This window comes from Cupressus sempervirens, chromosome 10 (genome assembly GCF_028749045.1).
Source record: "Cupressus sempervirens isolate cs-2001-9-10 chromosome 10, ASM2874904v1, whole genome shotgun sequence".
NCBI lineage: Eukaryota > Viridiplantae > Streptophyta > Pinopsida > Cupressales > Cupressaceae > Cupressus > Cupressus sempervirens.
Window position 1 is genome coordinate 687,735,423 of NC_143127.1, and position 21,171 is coordinate 687,756,593.

Here is a 21,171-nt window from a genome sequence, read left to right on the forward strand (position 1 = left end):
CTGTGCTTGTTGTAAGTTTCTTATAAGGATTTGATTGTCTTAGCTCTTCTGCAACAAATCCTTTGCCTTAGGCACTTTTTTCCTTATAGAACCAAGTCCATGAAATTAGGAGCCTCATAACCATACAAGGCCATAAATGATGACATCTTGACCAGCATGTGATTGGTGGATGCAACCATCTAACCCAAGCTCTTTCTTGTCTAAAAACATTATTTTTGTGATACCCTTCCACGAATTTTCTCACTGTCTCTATTTGCCCATTTGTTTGTGATTGGTGGCTTGTGCTAGGAGGGAGTTTGCTCCCACTCAACCTGATCCTGCCAAAAGATGCTCAAGAACTTTCTATCTCTATTACTAACCATATTCTTTCGCAAACTATGCAACCTAAAAATCTCTTTGGAAAACAAATTTGCCATGTTGCTTTATAAGTTACCTAAATGGCAACGTAGTGTGCAAATTCAGTCAACTTGTCAACTGCCATATAAATGCAATCTTCACCTTGTACCTTAGGCAACTATGCAATAAAGTCCATAGAGATCGATTCCCATTTCTGATTGAGAATAAGAGGCGGCTAAAGTAGACTAACTGGATAAGTGTTCTTATTCTTATTATTTTGTCAAGTTGGACACTCTTAACATTTTCAAGTACTTCATTTTTATGTCCTTTCCAAGAAAACCTCTCTTGGATTTGCCTGTATATATCGAAGAAGCCCATGTGACCAGCTAGGTGTGCATCACAAAATGTCGTCAATATCTTTGCCTTCATTTGTAAATAAGACACCAAATAAATTGTATCCTTGTAGATAATCAAGTCATTAATTGGAGTGTACCTGTCATAATGTTTTGTGATCTCGATGATTCCTATTGCCCATGGAGCCTTGGCACGTTTTACCAAAATTGACTTCGTCCAATCAATAAATATCTCAACCAAAAAATATAGATGTGACACTCCTACCAACAACTATAGTCTTCTTGCATTTGACATGATCAATGTCAAAATCATATGCATTGAGCTTACTAACCCACTTCTGCTACCTATTATTTAGGTCCTTTTGATTCATGAAATACTTTACGTTGTTATGATCCATTTTGACAACAAATCCCCCCTACTAAATATGTTTGAATTTGGCCAATGCATGCATAATGGCCAACATTTCTCTATAATAAATGGAGTAGTTGTTCTCTACCTCTCTCAGTTTTCAACTCTTAAAGGCTATGGGATGTCTCTCCTGCATTAACATCTCATCAATTCCCTATCTTGATGCATCTTACCCCAACTGAAAGGGATTGGGGAAGTCTAGAATAGCTAAAATTGGCAAGGAAGACATCATTTTATTAGAGCATTCCAAACACTTACGTACTAACTTGGAATTTTGAAAGGCTCATTTCTTTGTCAATCTTGGAAGTGTGATTGTTGTAAAATCTTCAAAATATCTTTGATAAAAATTACATTCCTCAAAGAATCCCTTAACATGACTGAGGTTAGTAGGAGTAGACCATTCAACAATAGCCTTGATTTGTTTTAGATCAAGTCTCACTCCCTGTGCACTAATAATGAAACCCAAATAAAGATGGTTTGGTATCCTAAATTCACATTGGTTTCCTTGTATAAAGAAACTCATTGTCCAAAATACTTAAGACCTCCTCCATGTGTTTTATATGCTCCTCTAGGTCTTATTTAAAATTGAGATGTCAACAAAGAAGATCAAGGTAGACTTCCCCCTCTAGATCTTATTTAAAATCGAGATGTCAACAAAGAAGATCAAGGTAGACTTCCTCAACTACCTGATTTATATAAACTTGATAAGCAATTGGAGCATTCATTAACCTAAAAGTCATCACCAAGAACTCAAAATCCCCAAAATGACACTCGAGAGCCATCTTGTCAATATTTGCTTTCTGTATCTATATTTGATGGCACCCTAACCTCAAATCTATCTTAGAGAAGAATCGAGCCCCAAGCAATTCATCCTCAAGTTATCTATTATAGAATTAGATGACTGTTCTTTTTTGTCATTTTGTTCAGTGCTTTGTAATTGATATACACCCACATACCATTATTCTTTTTCTTCACTAATCCAGTTGCTAATGTGAATGGACTCTTGATGAGTCTAATGTGTCCCATCTCTAGTAATTCATTAATTGCCTTTGCCTATTTCATCCTTATACCTCTTAGGATGTTTGTTTGGTGTGGTGATCATGGCACCTGGTAGCAAACAATTCCCACACCCCCCCTTGTCAGTTAGTGTTTTTGATAATAGGAAAAACTAATTTACCACAAACAAGTCTTGCAATCTCCTCTTTTAAAAGACTCTCCATGTTTAAAGGCACAACTCCCTTTTTGAAAGATTAATCATGATAACCTTTATCACAAAAGAATTCAAATTAATAGCTCTTTTAACCTTAAAGAACCTAAGGTAAGTAAAATATTCTCTCATAAACGTAAAAGGATGCAGCAGATTCAAAAGATAATAGCTTCACAATTTATGCTAACGACATACATTGATGGACTTCTTTGATTTCCGATCAAACTTACTAAACAATAAAGATAGATGTACACATTACTTCTGCAAATCAATGAAAAATACATCATCACAGTGAGATTGAATTCCACACGAAATGCAATCTATCCAAATAACCATACAATCAAATGACAGATGACAAGAGAATAACCACACAATTAATCACTAATCATCATCAATTATCACTAAAAGGATGCCTTTCATTTGTATCAAAATGACTATATGTGTTTTATGTTTAGAGAGTCAACCCCTCAAAGATCTAACTAAACAAAATAAATATCCATGCAGGGCTTCTTAATCAGTTTTGAAAACTAACTCCACTAGGAGTTACCAACTGTCAAATAAAACAAAGTTTTAGAAATAAACTGGCCGAATAAAATAAAACAACTATGGCTCGTGGTCCATAGATCCCTAACTAATTGCTAGCTATGTTGTTGGCATCAACATCTAGATCCCGAGTCATAGAGAAACCACCACCGACTTCTTTCCAAGCTTTGTGAACTGCTAGAAAGTTGACTAGTTCATTTCGTTGAGGGACTCCAAGTTGTTCTAGGCGCAACTTCCACATCATCATAATACGATTGATGTGCTCCAACTTTTTATCTTGTGCTTCTAGATGGTCAGTGCAAAAGATCATCATCGAATCAGCCCTCACAACTATGGCGAGATCTTTAGTAGAAACCTCCTTCGCCTACTTCAATGACTCTATTTTTGAAAGGAAAGCCGATTCCACTTCTTTGGAGGTTTTTCCCTCTTGGTCGGTGTTCTCCATAATCTTTACATTAATGCACTTGATATCAACAGTTCAGATTTCCTTCAAACAATTCATCTTCTTTTGCAATTTAGTGCACTCATCCAGGGATTGTTCGATTACAGTGTTTCTCCATTCGAGATTGGCTCGAGTTATGAACATGAAATTTGCACTAACATTGGCTCCAAGATTTTCACCTAAGATCTCATTCACCCTATATTTTTGGACTTCAGAAATATCGATGATATATTCATCCCATTTTACCTTGTCAAACTCCCAAGCGTTCATCTTAGATTCTAGAGCAATCATTAATTTCTCTCCTCTTGCATTGGTGTTGGTGAAGTGAGAGAAATAGCTGTTTGCTTGAGCATTCACCACATTTAACCATTCATCGTAAGTATGGGCAATTGATCTATCCCTTTTGACTTGGTCAAGGAAGCCTTTGTTGATGGGGGAAGTAACATCTATTATAGATATTGCACTTTGTAGTGTTTCTGTATCTGGATGTTGAAGTTCATGTATATACTCTGCCATTTTACGTAGGGATTGCTTAAGCTCTTGCTTATCCCTTTGATCTTTTTAGATACGATGAGAAATCTTGGAGTTACCAATAGTCCATATCTTCATGTCCGTAGCTCTAGAGGCGGGGCCTATGACGGTCTTTTCCTTGGAATAATCTTGTGGAAGCACATGATCTAAACTTTTGTTGGCTGCCAGTTTTAGAAGATTTGCTACCCAATGCCTGTCTTTTCATTAATATCTAACATAGTTTTGATCTTTGGCTTCTTGGCTTTAGGAGTTTTTCCAAGGCACTTGCTCACCAAATCTTCTATTGGGAAGGATGCAAGAACTAGACTTCTCTTCTTACTTACTAACAAGTCGAACCAATTAGGAACAAAATAACTATCCTTGAGAGGAGGAGTTTGAATAGCAGGGGATGCGTTGACTGCCATTGTACTCAAGGTATTTGCCCCTTCTATAGCCTGCTTACTTCCCTGGTCCATTTAACCACTTGAGCTCTCAACGGTAGATCCTTCCCTTAGGTCTATCTCAATTGGCTTTGTATGAGTTTCATCAATAGAGCTCTCCTCTTCTCCTCTTCACCCATTTACACTTGGCTCTGCTAGCCTTGGGTGCATCCTAGGAGATTGTTGGTAATTATGAGATCCTTATCAATTAGATTTTGTGAATACCATTTTGATTATTATCACAGCTGGTATATAGCAAATACTAGTGTCGAAGTCAGAAAAATATTTTATGTCAAATGATGGAACAAACCATATACAATGTACAATATTATGCATTAAACAATTTTGCTGAGCTTTTAGTCTTAAGGGAACTATATTAGTTCAGTCCCTATGGGTATGCACCCGATATGCATAGATAAAAAACTAGTCATAAATAAAGAATGAGCAGGGCTGATGCTTCTTAGAAATTCTTACTATGTTTGAGCCTTGGTTATGCCCCAGATATGTAACCAAGCTCGTGATCATGATATTCCTTCATTCAGCAATGATACATAAAGAGAAGTTTGCATTGAAAAAGGCATACCATGAAAAAAGAAAAGACTTGCAAAATCTTTCATGACCTAAGAAAACAATTCAATCTTTGATGTGATCTTGAGGCAACAACTCCATGCAATATTGCTTCTTCCAGTGTAGCCCAACACTATAGATCAAGTATGGTAATATGTTCCTTAATAAGGGCAGAAAGAATAGAAGATACTTTGGTTCAGAGTAATCGCATGACAAGAAGGAAGTGAATAAAAGAATGATCCTTCAGCCGCGGGGAAGGAAGATAAAGCCTCCCATGGTTCCAGTTATGAGAAAGAGCTTGATATCGGTTACAAGAACTTCATAATTTGAAATTTTAAAAGTTTGATGCCAATAACAAGGTTGCAGCTCATCGAGACAGATACCTAATAAAACATAAAGATTATACTTTCTCATGGTTTAAAACTTATATATATATATATATATCATGCTATTGAACTCTACCTATAATCGTACATTCATATACATATATCTATACGCGTGTGTAACTTGAGAGTGTATAATTCCTTTTTATCATTATATTCTCTCTAGGTACGCACAAATATATGTATATATACATGTAAGTACAATTAATAGATATTACCATAATATGATGGTGGCATTATATATATATATATATATATATATATATATATATATATATATATAAAGTTACAATGTTGGCCACTTCCACACTCTCAAAAATAAAATAGAGGTAACAATTCTTATGATATTAAATGTTTAATATTTGTCTTGTTATAAAAATTGCCCAAGTAGCTCATGATTGTCCAAGGTATACTCCATTGCCTAGCCCGTTAAATCCTTCACCAAAGTAATTAGAAGTTAGAACCCATACTTGATGGTCTGACGATGGACTAAATTGGTGACCCATCCCTTGAATTCCGTTAAACAATGCTTTCCCCCCTTCGTGTGCCCCTGCAACCAAATATGCCTATTCCACAATAATAACATGTTCCTCCATTTAAATTGAAATATCAAGAAAACACAATAACTGATAACTGTCATAACAACTAATCACCACTAACATTTATCTTAAAATATTAGCATTTATTTTTAGTCGAAATAACAATAATCAACTAACAAGTCATTTACACATGAATCAATTTGGTTAATCATAACTTCCATTTCACAAGATCATGATATTGGAGAGTTTCTAACCACTACAATAGATATAATATTATTTTAAAAGATCAAAAAATTTGGGATGTAACACCTAAATGGAAATTCTTCTAATGCCTAGAAAGCTATTATTTGTCGTCAGGAAATAGTGTATCAACATGTTCCCGATGGGGTATTGGGAGGTTCTCAACGGTGTATCAGGAGGTTCCTGACGGGGTATCGGGAGGTTCCTGACGATGTATCAGGAGGTTCCTGACGGGGTATCGAGAGGTTTCCGTCAGTGTATCGGGATGTATGCTGTCAAGCCGACATGTATCGAGATGTATCCGGAAGGTTCTATTATTGTAGTCGACATGTTGTATGTGGTGATGGATACCTTCGAGAAGGTTCCTCGGATAGTGTTTATATTCCCCTTCGGGATCATTGTGGGATCATCAACATCATAAACATAATGTAATATCTTGACGTATGCAAATATAATAAGGAGTTTTGCTATTCTTATCTTCTATTCTATTCTATTATCTGTATGCATTGCTTTCTTTACCCAATATGGTAAACATTATTCAACATAGTAGCCAGTCTTCATTTCCATGTGTCTGAACTCACATCCTAGTATTCACATCATATGGTTTCTAATATACAATCAAAATGATAAGCTTTTATTAAAATACCGGAATCTCAAATAATTTTTTATTTGCCTGCAAAGTTCTGAAAACTTATCTAAACTTCAACAATTAGCTTCTGAACAAAACCTGTGTAATTCCATTTGCTGCTTGGCTATGTTAGATGTCTCATCATCAAAACCAATTCTCTTGAGGTTTTCATCCTAAGGTTTTCTCTCCTTGAAAGCTTCGAATCTTCTCTATTGAAAAATAAAATTCAGCATATGCAAATGGGTTCATAAATTACTTTTTATATTTTTCCGATTGAACTTTTCCAAAGTTACTTTTAATTTCCAGCTTCAAAATAGAACATTTAAAATAATTTTAATATTTTGACTTTTATAGTATCACCTTTAAAACACTTAAGCCACTGTATTCAATTAATTAAAATATACTCACCCGGAGTTTTACTTTATTGGACAACTTTATATTAATTAATTTTTTCATTACCGACCAAAATCTAAATCAGCCTATGGGAATTAAATTGTGTACAAGAGACACTTCCAGCTACTCTGCAGCAGTGGGCATTACACAAAATCTCCAAGATCTTTTAGACCATCAATCATAGTTGGGATCTCCATTAAAGTAAGGGCATCTTAGTTCATGCTTGAGTGATTGTACTACTGTCTCTGTATTTGCATTGCTCATGCTAACAAGATATTATTATATGTTGTTTCAAATATTATGTTACTTGTGCTTGTAAATGCTTTGTCCATGCCTATTAATTTATTGTTCTACTAAACTTGAAATTGGGAAAGGTTCATCATTATATAATTCAGACCTAATTTGTTACACTCGAGTTAATGATGTTATATGGGCAGAATATAAAGCAGCATGCATTTGAAATTTTGAATCTTGATGAATTCATGTTTCTATCTTCCTTTTAAACTTGAGATGATTCTTGTGTTTATCTAGGTTGTTTGGGTCTTATAGAGATAATAAATTAAAAAGAAGCCATTTTAAATCAGTTAACCCAGATTTGCTCAAGCATGTTATTATTTCCTTAATGATGCTGATGGCTTGTCCTTGGATGCCATTTCTTTGAAGTCTCTTCATAATAGTGAACAAAAAACAGTTTTATTAGGATGATCTTTTTGTTTTTTGAAGTTGCATTTCTTCTTTCAGTAGCATTAATTTGCTTTCTTCTTGGCACATAATATTTAAAATTTAAGATTATTTTTGTGCTTGTATAGGCTGCTGGGTTGTTTCCTTCTTTTGATATGTTGGCCCTATACTCAAGGTTGCATCCAAAGTGTACATTCTATTCAATGCTGGTAAGATTTGGGTTCTGGTACTGAAGAATATATATTTCTCTCATAAAATTATGTGGTTTGGTTAAACACGATCAAAAGTATGCATCTTGATGTTTGTCTATGAATTTTTACAGTTATAGCTAAGGCAACTGCTATGTTGTTGAAATGAGAAATATTAGCATAATAAACTATCATCTCTGTGAACAATAAAAAAATTCATCTTCCATGATCTTAATGGTATGTCTAAAACAATTATACGTTGCAGCAGGAAGACCTATAGATAATTTTTTAAAATTTAGCATGTTTGCGAACAAAGATTCTGCAGACTTTTTTTGATAATGAAGATAATTAAATCTCAGTAGATGCTGCACACCATACAATCACATTCAATAGTTTAAGGGAAAATGGTCATCTCCCTTTATGAGACACTTCACAAGTCCTATCCATTAATAGAGATGGCCTCATGATGAAATAGAAGTTGAATGAGCTCTCTATCCTTGTAGATACCCCCATGATGTGCTTTATCTGAACTTGGTCATTGTTTACTTAAGGGTTTTGGAATGATTTTTGGCAATGACCTCCTGTAGAGGTGTTGCTTGTTATCCATGAGCTGGGCATAATTGTAGCAAATGCCCATGTGAGTGTTTGACATCTGGATAAGGTGTTTTTTTAATCTAGTGGTTTCTGCCATTCAAGGCATACAGTTTTAGGATTACTACATCAGGTAGAGGTTTATTAGGGTCTATATGTTACATCCCAAAATTTTGACCGAATTAAGTTTAATTATAGCTGTTGAGATGATTAGCCTAAAACCATCATTTTCTTTGATCATGTGAAAAAGGAAGTTATGGTTAACTGCTTATTTCACGTGAACTTGATTGTTTACAGTTATTTTGTATAAATGCTTAGTGAAGATAGTAGTTAACCTTTGCTTGTCATATATTTGATAATGTTAGTTAACAGTTGCTTGTTATGTTTATTGGATCATGATAGTTAGCCAATATTACATTTATTTGTGTTACAATTTGGTATTGATTTAAAATGGGCAGAACTTGCTATTATTGTGGAAATATTGCACGAGTGGTTGCAGTAGTAGATGAATGGGAGAAAGCATTGCTAAACAGGATTTAAGGAATGGGGCACTATTGTAGTCCATTTGTCCGATCGTTAGGTATGGCCTCTAACTATCTTGGCAAGAATTTAGCTACTTCATAACAGGGTACATACATTGGACACACATGAGCTACTCGGGCAACATATAAAACATTTATATATTTTAACATAATCAAAATTCGTACCTTTGTTATTCTATGTTGGTATCTTCATCATCATCATATATATATACAAAGGTATGATGCCACCATAATGTTAAATCTCCAAGCTCGTCTCTATTAACATATTTATAAATATATACATGCATATATATACATCAGGAGGATACGAGGTTTAGATAAATCATAATCCTCCAAATTATGGACATATATAGATATGAATATTTTAATAGGAATGACCTTGGACATAATAGTAGTATGATTTAGGCAAGAGCCTACAACACAATCGTAACTTGCGAGCCTCTCAGCCAGGAGGTATTGGGTTCAAATTCGCTTAACACATAAAAATAACTAATTACAACAAATAACAATGATTAATCTAGGCTTCGGCCGTTTACCGATAAAAATAAATATATAGTATGATGACATCATTTTGAAAATAGTATATGTATGCATATATATAATTATAGATTTCTTCCTTTTGATAACTCTTCTAAGGAACCCTTTGATATTTGTTTTTAAATTATAAATCTCCACGAGAGACGTTGAATACCTTTGGCGCCTCTTCTTTTTAAATTGATGAATTCAACAAAATCAAGGATCTTGTTTTTAAAACTGCCATCTTGGGCCGCGATATTATATTAAAACTTCTCACCTTGCCGAGGATGACATTTAGCCTTTCTTTTCTCTCGGCTTTCTTTACATCAAAAAATGAAGTTTCATTTACCTCACAAGATTTTACATACCAGATTGCTAGCATTTTCTCTACAGTTCAGACGGCTTGAACCGCTCAGTCAAGACTTCTTGAGTCTCACTGATCATTGATCAAGTTATGTTGATATTGTTTGCTTTCATTCTTCTTATTCAGAAAATTGATGCCAATAATTATCTTGATGAATCTAAACCTGCCATCATTTCTCAATCGTTTTATGTTTCAATGTTGCAAGTGAAGTATAAGTACTCAACTCATGTCCGTCGACCTTTCTTATTATTTCTTCATGATTAAATGCCAACTGTTTAGTATCATAAATGAGACAAAATGCACAAGCGTGACTCTCATAATGAACAATTCTATGTACATTTGTGAAACATCTTATTTTGGGATTTTTGATTCACTAGAATGGCTTAATGCCAGAGTAGTTTTATCTCATGTTTTTAGTTGAGAGTTACCAATATACTACTAATGGTGGAATTCCATGCTTAGTAGCATGATCGATCACCAAGGATTCACCCTGGTCGAAAGGACCAATGAAAGTGGGTGAAGAGGTGGTGGAGATCTCTGCCTAAGGAAGATCAGAAATCAGAACTAACGAACATGATAAAATATATAATTAAACTCTAAGAATGTCCAAGTAAGCTCATGTTGCTCAATTCGTATACTCTATTGTCAAGCCGAGCGGTGGTGATCAGGTATCATAAAACCCATTTAAATCCTTGGGCAAGGTCATTAAAGGTATGCTTGCCTTCTATAGATCACATGATGTCAGTGTCGCCAGTTAATCAAGTATGCCCACCTATTATTGAGCGGACATTCTAAACACTAGTATTGCTCGGATGGCTAGATTGATAGTGCCCCAAGCCTAACTTCAGGGTAGTGAGGGCCTTTCTTAATAAAATATTGTATGGGGAAATGATAAGGTCCATGGTTGAGAGGTTAATCCTAAGCTAATGCTTCTTCTCTTACCCAAAAGTGGAGGCTTGTACAACATTATAAGATACCTTAGTCAGATTATGTACGTTCCTCTTCATTTCTTTACTATGCATTTTATTTTCTTGTAATTACAAGATATCATAGAATTGTTGGCAATGATTTAAGTTCCTTTGTAATTCTATAGAAATCTTTTATTTAGTTGATTGTTATTTCTTTTAATTTCACATGAATTAGATAAAAAACGTTCACTTCGGTAATATGGTTTCAAGTATTTCTTTCGTAACTGCTTTATTTAAGAATGTAGTTCTTTTCTAGACTAGAAAATTCGTATGTTACATATGGTATCAGAGCATTGGGTTCGATAGTGAACCTTGGCCATCTCACCTAACAAGATTAGTAAACCTGAGATTTTCTTAGATTAAATGTAACATGCTGTATACACAAAAGAGAACTCGCAAGAAAGCATAACATCCCATTGTAATGTTCCCGTCATAAAATAAATTATTAATTAAACTTTTGTTAATGGGCTGATTGATTTAGTATATCTTAGACCCATTTTTGTTTTAGTTTCCATAGGTAAGTGTAACTGTTGGCTATCTTTGTACACCCTCGGAGAGGTTTTTCCTGACAAATATTTAAGCACGGCTTGTAGGGAGTCGTTGGTATGCGATTTGGATTATTTCTTTGTTCTGCAAATTCGTGTTGGAGTTCTTGATTGTTCGCCATTTCGGAAGTGAAAGATCTTCCCTATTTGGCTATTGTGGTTTCGGTGGGATTCAACCCTCACCCTATTCAGTTGTGTACTTCTTAGCTCGGATATGGTAAATCAGAACATATTTGTATGTGGAAATATCATTACTATTCGGTAACAAGTGTGTATCTATTTGGACTCTGGCTTCTACAAGTTATTTGCGTTTAAGATATTGCATTTGTATTCCTAATGACATTGCCAAATTCCTCTTCAGTTGCCCTTACCGTGTTTGCCTTAACCTCTTCATTCAACCTCTTACTTGTACCACCGTACACCTCATGCTTGTACCACCATACAGACGTACAACATTCTACAAGCAGCCTCACCCCTCTGTACTACTCTCTTAGCCTCCATCTTGTCCTACTGTATGGCCTGCACATACCATATTGCCTTCTTGGTCTTTACACCTTACTTCTCCTCCCCATCACTGTACAGACTCCCTCCTTGAATCCTACAACTTGCTCTTCCTTGATCACCGTATGACCAAATTGTTCACCATACACTACTCCACCACACCGTACAACCTGTACCGTATGACCTCTTGCTTGAACGTACATCCACCCTTGGCAACCGTACGACATCTCATACCAACCATTCTGCTTGCTAGTATGCTGTACGACTTCCACAATAGGTCCACTGGATTGACATTGTTAGTAACTGATGGGAGAAGATCGATTTCAGAGGAGACATAGGGAACATGAACATTATAGTGGTATCAGAGCTTCCCACCTTGCCAGTCTGTAGACAGTAAATGAGAGTTTATAGTTGGAAGAGAAGAAGATCCCATTCAATTGATAGAATGGCGGTGGAACAAGAACCTGTGGCTACCGAGCTCTTGGCACTACTAAGAGAACTCGTGAGGAATCAGGCACAAATCAATGATACTCATCAACTTATGGAAGAAACTCTTAGGAAATTGGCAGAAAATAAGATATCTGGTGAACAAAATGGTCACACAATGCAGACTCGGTGTTGGGTAAGGCAAACCCTCATCCAACATGTTCTCGACCTCCCATGCTATCATTTCCCCCATGGTTGGAATCACCACACAAAGGAAAGTAGACAACCTTCAAGGAAGTTCAAGAACAGTCGAGAGAAGACTGGAAGAATTTGAATTTTGAGGAGGATATATCCTACAGAGATTACGCAAAATTGAGAATGAGATACTCAGGAGGCGGAAACCGAGGATATTTTAATGATGATCTCAGAAGGAAGTTGAGTAAAGTAAATCTATCACCATTTTTACAGATCTAGATCCATATCTATGTAAGCGTGGGTAATGAAGGCCAATACTTACTTTCAACTTAATCCTATGCAAGAAGAAGAAGCAATTAAATTTGCGGCATTACACTTAGAGGGAGTAGTGCATGAATAGTGGCATCCCGATACCATCGCACTAGGGCATGACCAAATAGATACCTATGCAGAATTTACTGAGAGATTGATAGATTGATTTGATGGTAAAGATCCAGAACTTAATTTCAAAGAATTGACACAATTGAGGAAAATTGGATCGGTCGACTAGTACATTATGGAATTTTAGAAACTCTCTATTTTGGTCACAAACATTTTCAAAAGAAGATAGTACTTGTCATGGATGGACTGACAGAACTCCTAAAGGGTTGGGTAAAAGGGTTCACACCCTGTCGGAGGCCACTGAGAAGGTTTGGAGTATGGCATCATCATTGAGGTTATCCTATCAAGGGTACTTAGGATAATAAACCTTTTTTGAATAAACCATTGTTGGATGAAGCTACCAGACAGGAGCTTCGAAGGAAGAAACTATGTTTCAACTTCAAGGGACCGTGGGAACTTGGGCACAGATGCCTTGAGAAAGGAAAAATTCACTACATTGAAGTCGTGTCCGATGATGAGGACGAATAGGAAGATCTACTCTCCAAAGACAACCATCCCCTCGAGGACACCAAAATGGTTAATCTGAATTGTATGGAGAGCATTGTAGCACTGGTACACGGTGCAGAGGAACCATTGCTTTAGTTGGGATCCTAAGGTGTACGATGTTTTGTGTACTGGGAACCCATCAAGGACAAAGGGTTGTGGTGATGCTCAGTAGTGGAGCCACTCCTAACTTCATAAACTCATCTTTTCTAAAACATAGAGGTCTACCTATGGAGTCGCATGCAGGATTCTAGGTCAAGGTAACTGGAAGGACCCTTTTGCCTTATACACACCTTGTTCCCCAACTAAGTATCACCATGGCCAACCACACTCTGACAGAGGATTTCTTTATAGTGGACCTAGATGATATAGAGGCTATTCTGGGCATAGAGTGCATGGAGACACTTTATGGATATACTCAGAGCTTCAAATGAATGGACTTCACTTTTGTTGTCGATGTGAAGAAGGTCATTCTTTGCAGAAAGGCCAATGAGGGACCAAAGGAAGTTTCAGCACATTGGATGGAGGCAATCTTTCGACATGATGACATTGTATGGGCTACACATTATTTTGTTTCGGCAGAACCTGTAATTGGACAATAGACACCTCACTAGGATAATGATCTTTAGAGTATCTTGAGCGCTCATGATAAAGTTTTTAACTTTTTATAGACATTCCTCTTGGCATACCCCCCATCATGGGTTTGGGCATACTGTCGAGTTGAAAGCAGGCCCCAAGGCAGTCATAACCACACCCTACTGCCATCCCAAGAAATTCAAAGATGAAATTGTAAAGACGATTCAGTAACTGCTTGAGAAAGGATGAATCCTTCCCAGTTCTAGCCCTTTTGCATCATCAGTAGTATTGGTTAAAAAGGATGAGACGATGGGCATGTGTGTGGACTATTGTGTGTTGAACAAAAAGTTGATAAAAAATAGATACCCTATTCCCAGGATCGATGAATTGTTAGATGAATTACATGTTGCGGTTTATTATTCAAAAATAAACTTCATGCTCCGGATATGATCAGATCTACATGAGGAAAAAGACATGGAAAAGACGGCTTTTCATTGTCACTGCAGGCATTATGAGTTCTTGGTCATGCCCTTTGGATTGACGAATACAGCTACTACATTCCAGTCATGCATGAATCGCATCTTCGACAAACAATTGTGTATGTACTTACTAGTATTCTTTAATGATATGCTTATTTATAACAAGCTAGTGGAAGAGCACTTGAAGCATCTGAATGAAGTCCCAGGGATCATGAAGGCTCAATACTTTTTTGCCAAGCTATCCAAGTATGAATTCGGTATGAAAAAAATATTGTACATGGGGCGTGTTGTCAGTAAATATGGAGTATAGATTCATCAGGAGGAGATTCAGGCTATCCTTGATTGCCTCCCCCCAAAACCGCTCACTGAGTTGCAAGGGTTTTTTGGACTGTGCAGTTATTATCGGAGGTTCGTAAAAGGATTCTCTCAGCTCAATAAACCATTAACAAATCTGACAAGAAAGGGTTCCTTCCAGTGGAATGAAAATGCACAATGCACTTTTGATAAGTTGAAAGAAGTAATGAGCACTTGTCGAGTACTCGCCTTACCTGACTTCACTCGACTTTCATTCTGGAGAGTGACGCATTCGGAGAAGGCATTACCGCAGTACTAATGTAAGATCGACTCACCATAGCCTACGAGAGTTGGAAACTTACACAAGCAGAGTGTTTATATTCCATTTATGATAAAGAAACGGTGGCCTTCGTTCATGCACTGACCAAGTTCCGACAATATGTGGTGGGTGCCAAGTTTGTTGTCTGTATTGATCGTAATAGCTTGAGATATTTTTTGGAGCAACAGAACTTGAACGAAAGGCAACAAAAATGGGTAAGCAAGGTTCAGGCTTTTGATTTTGACATTGAATATGTTAAGGGAAAGAACAATGTGGTTGCAGATGCCTTGTCTAGGAAACTTGCCATTTGCTTACCGACTTAGATTTCAGCTGACTAGAAAACACATTTGTTGGTGGAATATTCCAAAAACACATTTGCCTGTGAGCTAATGGATGACAACACTCAAGATGATCGGTTTAAAGTGGTGAACGACATCATTTACTATAAGAATCCGATATACTTAGTGGTTGAATTTAAATTGAAGAAAAAAATCTTCAAGGAGGTACACGATTCACCCTTGGCGGGACACCTAGGTTTCCTCAAAACTTACAAACAACTCAGGGAGAGGTTTTCATGGAAAGGTCTTAAAGGGGATGCATTGCAATATGTATGAGAATGTGTGGTCTGCCCGCAAAGCAAATCCGAACATACTCCACCCATTGGGTTACTGCAACCTTTGCTTATACCAGAATAGAAGTGGGAAAGTATCTCGATGGAATTCATTACTAGACTTCCCAAGGTGAACGAAAAGGACTATATCTTCGTGGTAGTTGATAGACTGACGAAGTATGCACATTTCTTTGCCATTCCCTCAGATTTTCAGGCCGTACAGGGAACCAATCTATTTTTCAGAGAAGTCTTTCGTCTACACAGGTTATCCCAAAACATTGTTAGTGATTGGGATGGACAATTTATCGATATCTACTAAACAAAATTGTTTCGGTTGGCACGAACAAAATTGTCTCCAAGTACTAGTTACCACCCTTAGACAGATAGATGGAGATTGTGAACTAGTGGCTAGAAGGCTACCTTCGGAACTATGTTTTGGCACAAGAACGGGCATGGGTCAAATGGATGCACCTTGGGGAGTATTGCTATATTACCACTTACCTTATGTCTATCGGGATGACACCCTTCAAAGCACTGTATGGGTATGAACCCCTTTCATTCATCGACAGAGTACTAGGTGACAACTGCATACTAAGGGTGAGAGACTGGCTTCAGGAGGGGCAGGATATCTTGAGATGCTTGAAGGAAAAGTTACAAAGAATGCAAAATTAACAAAAGATGCATGCTGACAGACATTGAACCGAGAGAAGTTTCGAAGTGGGAGATTTGATCTATCTCAGATTTTAGCTATACATGCAGTCCTCGTTTAAGGTAAAGGGGAAAGAAAAGTTGAAGCCATGATTTTATGGCCCTTATCGTGTAGTTCGAAGCATCGATGAAGTTGCCTATGAGCTAGAACTTCCAGAAAGGAGCCACATTCATAACGTTTTTTTATGTCTCATGCCTTAAGAAAGTTGTGTGTCGAAACATCATGGTAGCCACTCAAGGAAGAAAGGAAGCTTATATTAGAACCAATTGAGATCATTGAAGTATGTGAGAAGGCCATGTGGAACTGTAGGGTGAATGAATATTTGGTACGTTGGAGATACCTACCATTGGACGATGCGACGTGGCAAGGCGAGCACATTCTACAACATCCAACATTGCATTTGCTAGAGGACAATCAAAATTTGGGATGGAAGGATTGTAATGTTCCCGTCATAAAATAAATTATTAATTAAACTTTTGTTAATGGGCCGACTGATTTAGTATATCTCAGACCCATTTTTGTTTTATTTTCCGTCGGTAAGTGTTGCCATTGGCTATGTTTGTACACCCTCGTAAAGGTTTTTCCCGATGGGTATTTAAGCACGGCTTGTAGGTAGTCGTTGGTATGCGATTTGAATTATTTCTTTGTTTTGCGAATTCTTGTTGGAGTTTTGGATTGTTCGCCATTTCAAAAGTGAAAGATCTTCCCTATTTGGCTATTGCGGTTTTAGTGGGATTCAACCCTCACCCTATTCTGTTGTGTACTTCTAGCTTGGATCTAGCAAATTAGAGCATTATTTGAATGTGGAAATATCAATACTATTCGGTAATAAGTGTGTATCTATTTGGACTCTGGCTTCTGCAAGTTATTTTGTGTTTCACCTATTAGCTAGGTTTAGTTTTAGATTTAATTCTGCATCTTTCTCCCTTTTCCTATCAAGTTCAATTCTTTATAGTTACAAGAGCTTAGGTGTTTATTTGAAGGAGCCGACCTATAACCCGAAGATCCACCCAGTTCATAGGAAAATCCCATTGCCTATGAGTTGTTCATTGTTACTTGAGATTTTCAGTTCTTTTCTTTAAGTCAGGTTGGGTGAAAATTTCAGGACTTAACTGTTTTGGCACAACTGGTGGGACATGAAGTTAGAATTTTCATCAATTCTTGCTGTTTTGATATGGTAGTACAAGTTTATAGCTTTCGAGAAGCTCAGTTTCAACATATCTAGCGACTTTGTTGCTCAAGGAAAGTGACCAATGCGAAAATCTATATGAAAAAGTTGGAAACAAGAAGTTCTAAGTCTTTCGAATACTTGGAGCTGTCATCACCTAAAAGGAAAGGAAGGACTCTTGATTGAACTCCTCGTGCAAAGAGAGTTCAAACCACTCCTCCAAGAGTGTATGTTAGAAGAGGAAGATCATTGCATATTGAACGTCCTATGACATGTTCAACATCACCAATTGTTAGAGAAGAAGAGCTACCAACTATTATTTCTGAAAATTTCAACTTTGAAAACAACAGAAATACTTTTGGTATAGAAAGTGTGAGTTTTTATTGCAAGTACAAGCACTTTTTCATCACTTTCAAGTACTGTATCAGCAAGCACAAGCTCGGTTTCATCAAGCATACCAACACAATTTCATACTATGGCCACATCAAGAGCTTTTGCTTTCGTACCTTTCAATCAAGGTAGCCTGCTGAATCTTCAGCAACATGATGATATACCACTAGCAGCCTTGAAAGGATTGCCAGAGTTGTCGGGAGAAGGACAAATCACACCTTTTGAACACATAAGAGATGTGGCAGCACTATGCAATGTTCATGTGACACGAGAGAACGTGGCTGTGCTATTATTAGTTGCTTCATTCAAGAAGAATGCATTAAAATGGTTTAGAAGTCTTCCTATATATTGTATATCAACTTTGGACGAGTTGGGTGATGCATTTACAAGGTTTTTTGAAGAGAAGTCAGATCATCTCTCACTTGAGAGCTCCTTGAGCAAATGGCAGATTTCAATATTCGATTCCAAAAAACTTGGAATAGGATACCTGCTGCAGTAAGACCTTGGTATAGGAAGTGTAATATCTTTAATGCATAAGTTTAAAGTGTGGTTACTAATTGGATTAATTGTCTAAATATTGAAGTTTTCATAAGTTAAAAGTGTTTAAAGGTGCTATAGGGTAACAAAGGGTAATTGATTCACCCCCCGTTCTCAGTTATTAAACAGATTTGATAGTCAAGTGTCTATAACAAAAGTTGAATCATAAAGTTGTGCGATGTGATGAATAAACCTATTGGCATTAATGGATGGAACAAATCAAGTCTATTTTACTCATACAATAAGCAGTGACTAGCATGCTAGTATTCCAAACCATCAGAATACAAACAATAAGAACTATTAACAAAGTGCAGTCAGCTATAGTATTAAGGGTAAAATTTTTAATTTTTCCCAGGAGAAACAGCGGTAGAAAATCAGGCAGATAAGAAACAGATGAAACCCTTCATCTTCCAATATTTTAAAACTTTTTTCAAAAATGCAAATGGAAAAGGCAGAAAATGAATAAATGTGCTATAAGAGCCATCTTTAGTGCCAAAAACAACAGTGTACCTTCAGATTTGACTGAGAAATGCAGAGAATAGAGATTAATCAGTGATACCAGACTCCATATACATATATATAATGTTCAGAAATTGTAATGAATTTTCACTGTATAGCAATGAGCAAGTGACAATCGAATTGCAAACCTCAGATTGAAGAATCATGACTCCCAGAGGTAGAAAAGACAGAGAAATGTCATGACATCAAGAAAAGGAAGATTTTATGCATAGCAGATGTAAATGTAATATTCTTAAACACCTTTGCAAATGAAAACGTTTTCTAGAATACCCATACAGCAAATTGCAAAAAAGAAGTCACTGGAGGAAATATGAGGGTTTGGTTCTAACGAAAGAAAAGAATGCCCATGAGTCAATCAAATGTGAGTTAACCAGTATAAAGAATTGTGGCATTCAGCAACAAAAAATCAGTGCTGGCTTCAATTCCCTAAGACCTGTTTAGAAACCATAACAAAATTCTTATTCTTTGTATCAAAAACATAATTCCAAACAGCAGGGTCATATGCAAGAAAAACCTAGCAGATGTAAGAGTGCAACATAAGCATCAGATGCAAGGGAACTCATATTTACCTTTTTGAGTTGAAATGTCCAAGTCGTAGCAATGAAGTTATATCATGGCAGCCGAACAACAACAATACCTCCATTGGAGTTATAGCAGCAAGCAAAATATGGTGACTACAACTTCAGTCATGACAGAGAGTAATCACAAGAAAACAACAAGGTGTAGCAAAACTCGGATATGGCGGCTCACACAAAAACACCCCCAATACATCAGATGCAAGAAAACCTTCATTCCAGTCATGGTGGCTACGAATCAACAATTCCAAACTACCAGGCATGACAACTCCAAGCCAGAAAAGCTTCCAACACAGAAAACAGCGGCATAAAATGTGCCCAACAAATCAAAGGAAGAGTCCATAGAGGATATAACAATAGACTACCTCCAGCTCGTGAAGGCAACTCCAGATTGAGAAAAAGCAAGGTGTAGCAAAACCTCTAATGGTAGCTGCTAGAAAACTCAGGAAACACTAGCTGCAGTTGCTTCTCAAACTCTTCCAGAAGATGTGATATACAAAATGAATGGCTTTAGGGTTGAGAAAACAATTTCATTTTAGTTTCCTCAAGTCATTTGTAATATTTTTGATGTCCGTGGGTTTTGGATAGCCTTTTTGCTTTGTCATTATTCATGTGTCATGGGTGGTGGGTAGTGTTTTAAGTGTTATAAAGTCCAAAGTAACAAGAATCAGTATCAGATCAGAATCGGCCATGACTCGGAATCAAATTGGCCACGAATTGTCAAATTTAAAAAACCCTTGAAATTTTGTGAGTAAATTGTTTCATAAACCCTTTATCGCTGATTCGATTTACGGATTCACAAAAAATCGTTTGGCTTGAGTCGATTTGCCAAATCACGTGAATCACCGCGATTCTTGGAATTATGACACTTAAAACTTAAAATGTAAATATATTTGCACATCCAATCTCATTATTGGAGAGTTTGTGTTCAAGTGTTTAACAAAATGCCAGCAACCTAGTTAATGTGGAAAATTGATGTATAAGTTAGTTGTAACCTGTGGAGGGTTATTACAGTACTATCAGAGCGGTTTCCTGCTAGCCTATAAGAATTGGGCTCAGTTTGATTAGTGCTTTATTTTGGAGTTCGAATTTTGCTTTGATCCTACGGTTGAGCTATGCTGGATTAAGTTCTTGAGTACTTTGCCAATTCTCCTATTGCTACCTATTGTGTCTAAGGAGATTTGTGTTGCTGAAGATTATTGTTTGCATTTGTGAGAAGATCCATCAGAGTCTTCTACACCAGCCTTTGTCTGCATATTGGAGGGTCGATTTAGGCATTTCAGATTGTTGTTTTTCATCTGGAGGCCACGTTTGGGTATTGCTAATGTCTACAACCATTGCCAAAACTGCGATATCAGTCTTGGAGGGACGTCATTTTTCTAGTGCGTGATTCATATCCAGGAGGCGGTGAATTATTAAAGACTGGAAATGCACAGTACAAGGTCTGCCTTCCATATTTCTTGGTGTTGCAAATTGTTATAACAGGTTGGCATTTTCTGTTTGAAGGTCTTGGTCTACACTATAAGCCTGTGATCTTGTGTTTGGAGCCAACGATTTGTCAAAG

General features: G+C 36.7%; 1 protein-coding gene across 5 annotated transcripts in view; it reads left to right on the forward strand.

The window, feature by feature from the left end:
• ATSUV3 (ATP-dependent RNA helicase) overlaps positions 1-21,171 on the forward strand; it is a 232,967-nt gene that overhangs the window by 119,173 nt on the left and 92,623 nt on the right. For all 5 annotated transcript variants that reach the window (XM_089803965.1, XM_089803964.1, XM_089803967.1 and 2 more), the window contains one exon: positions 7,800-7,880. In XM_089803965.1, coding sequence (XP_089660091.1) covers positions 7,800-7,880 — 81 coding nt within the window. The remainder of the gene's footprint in view (positions 1-7,799; positions 7,881-21,171) is intronic.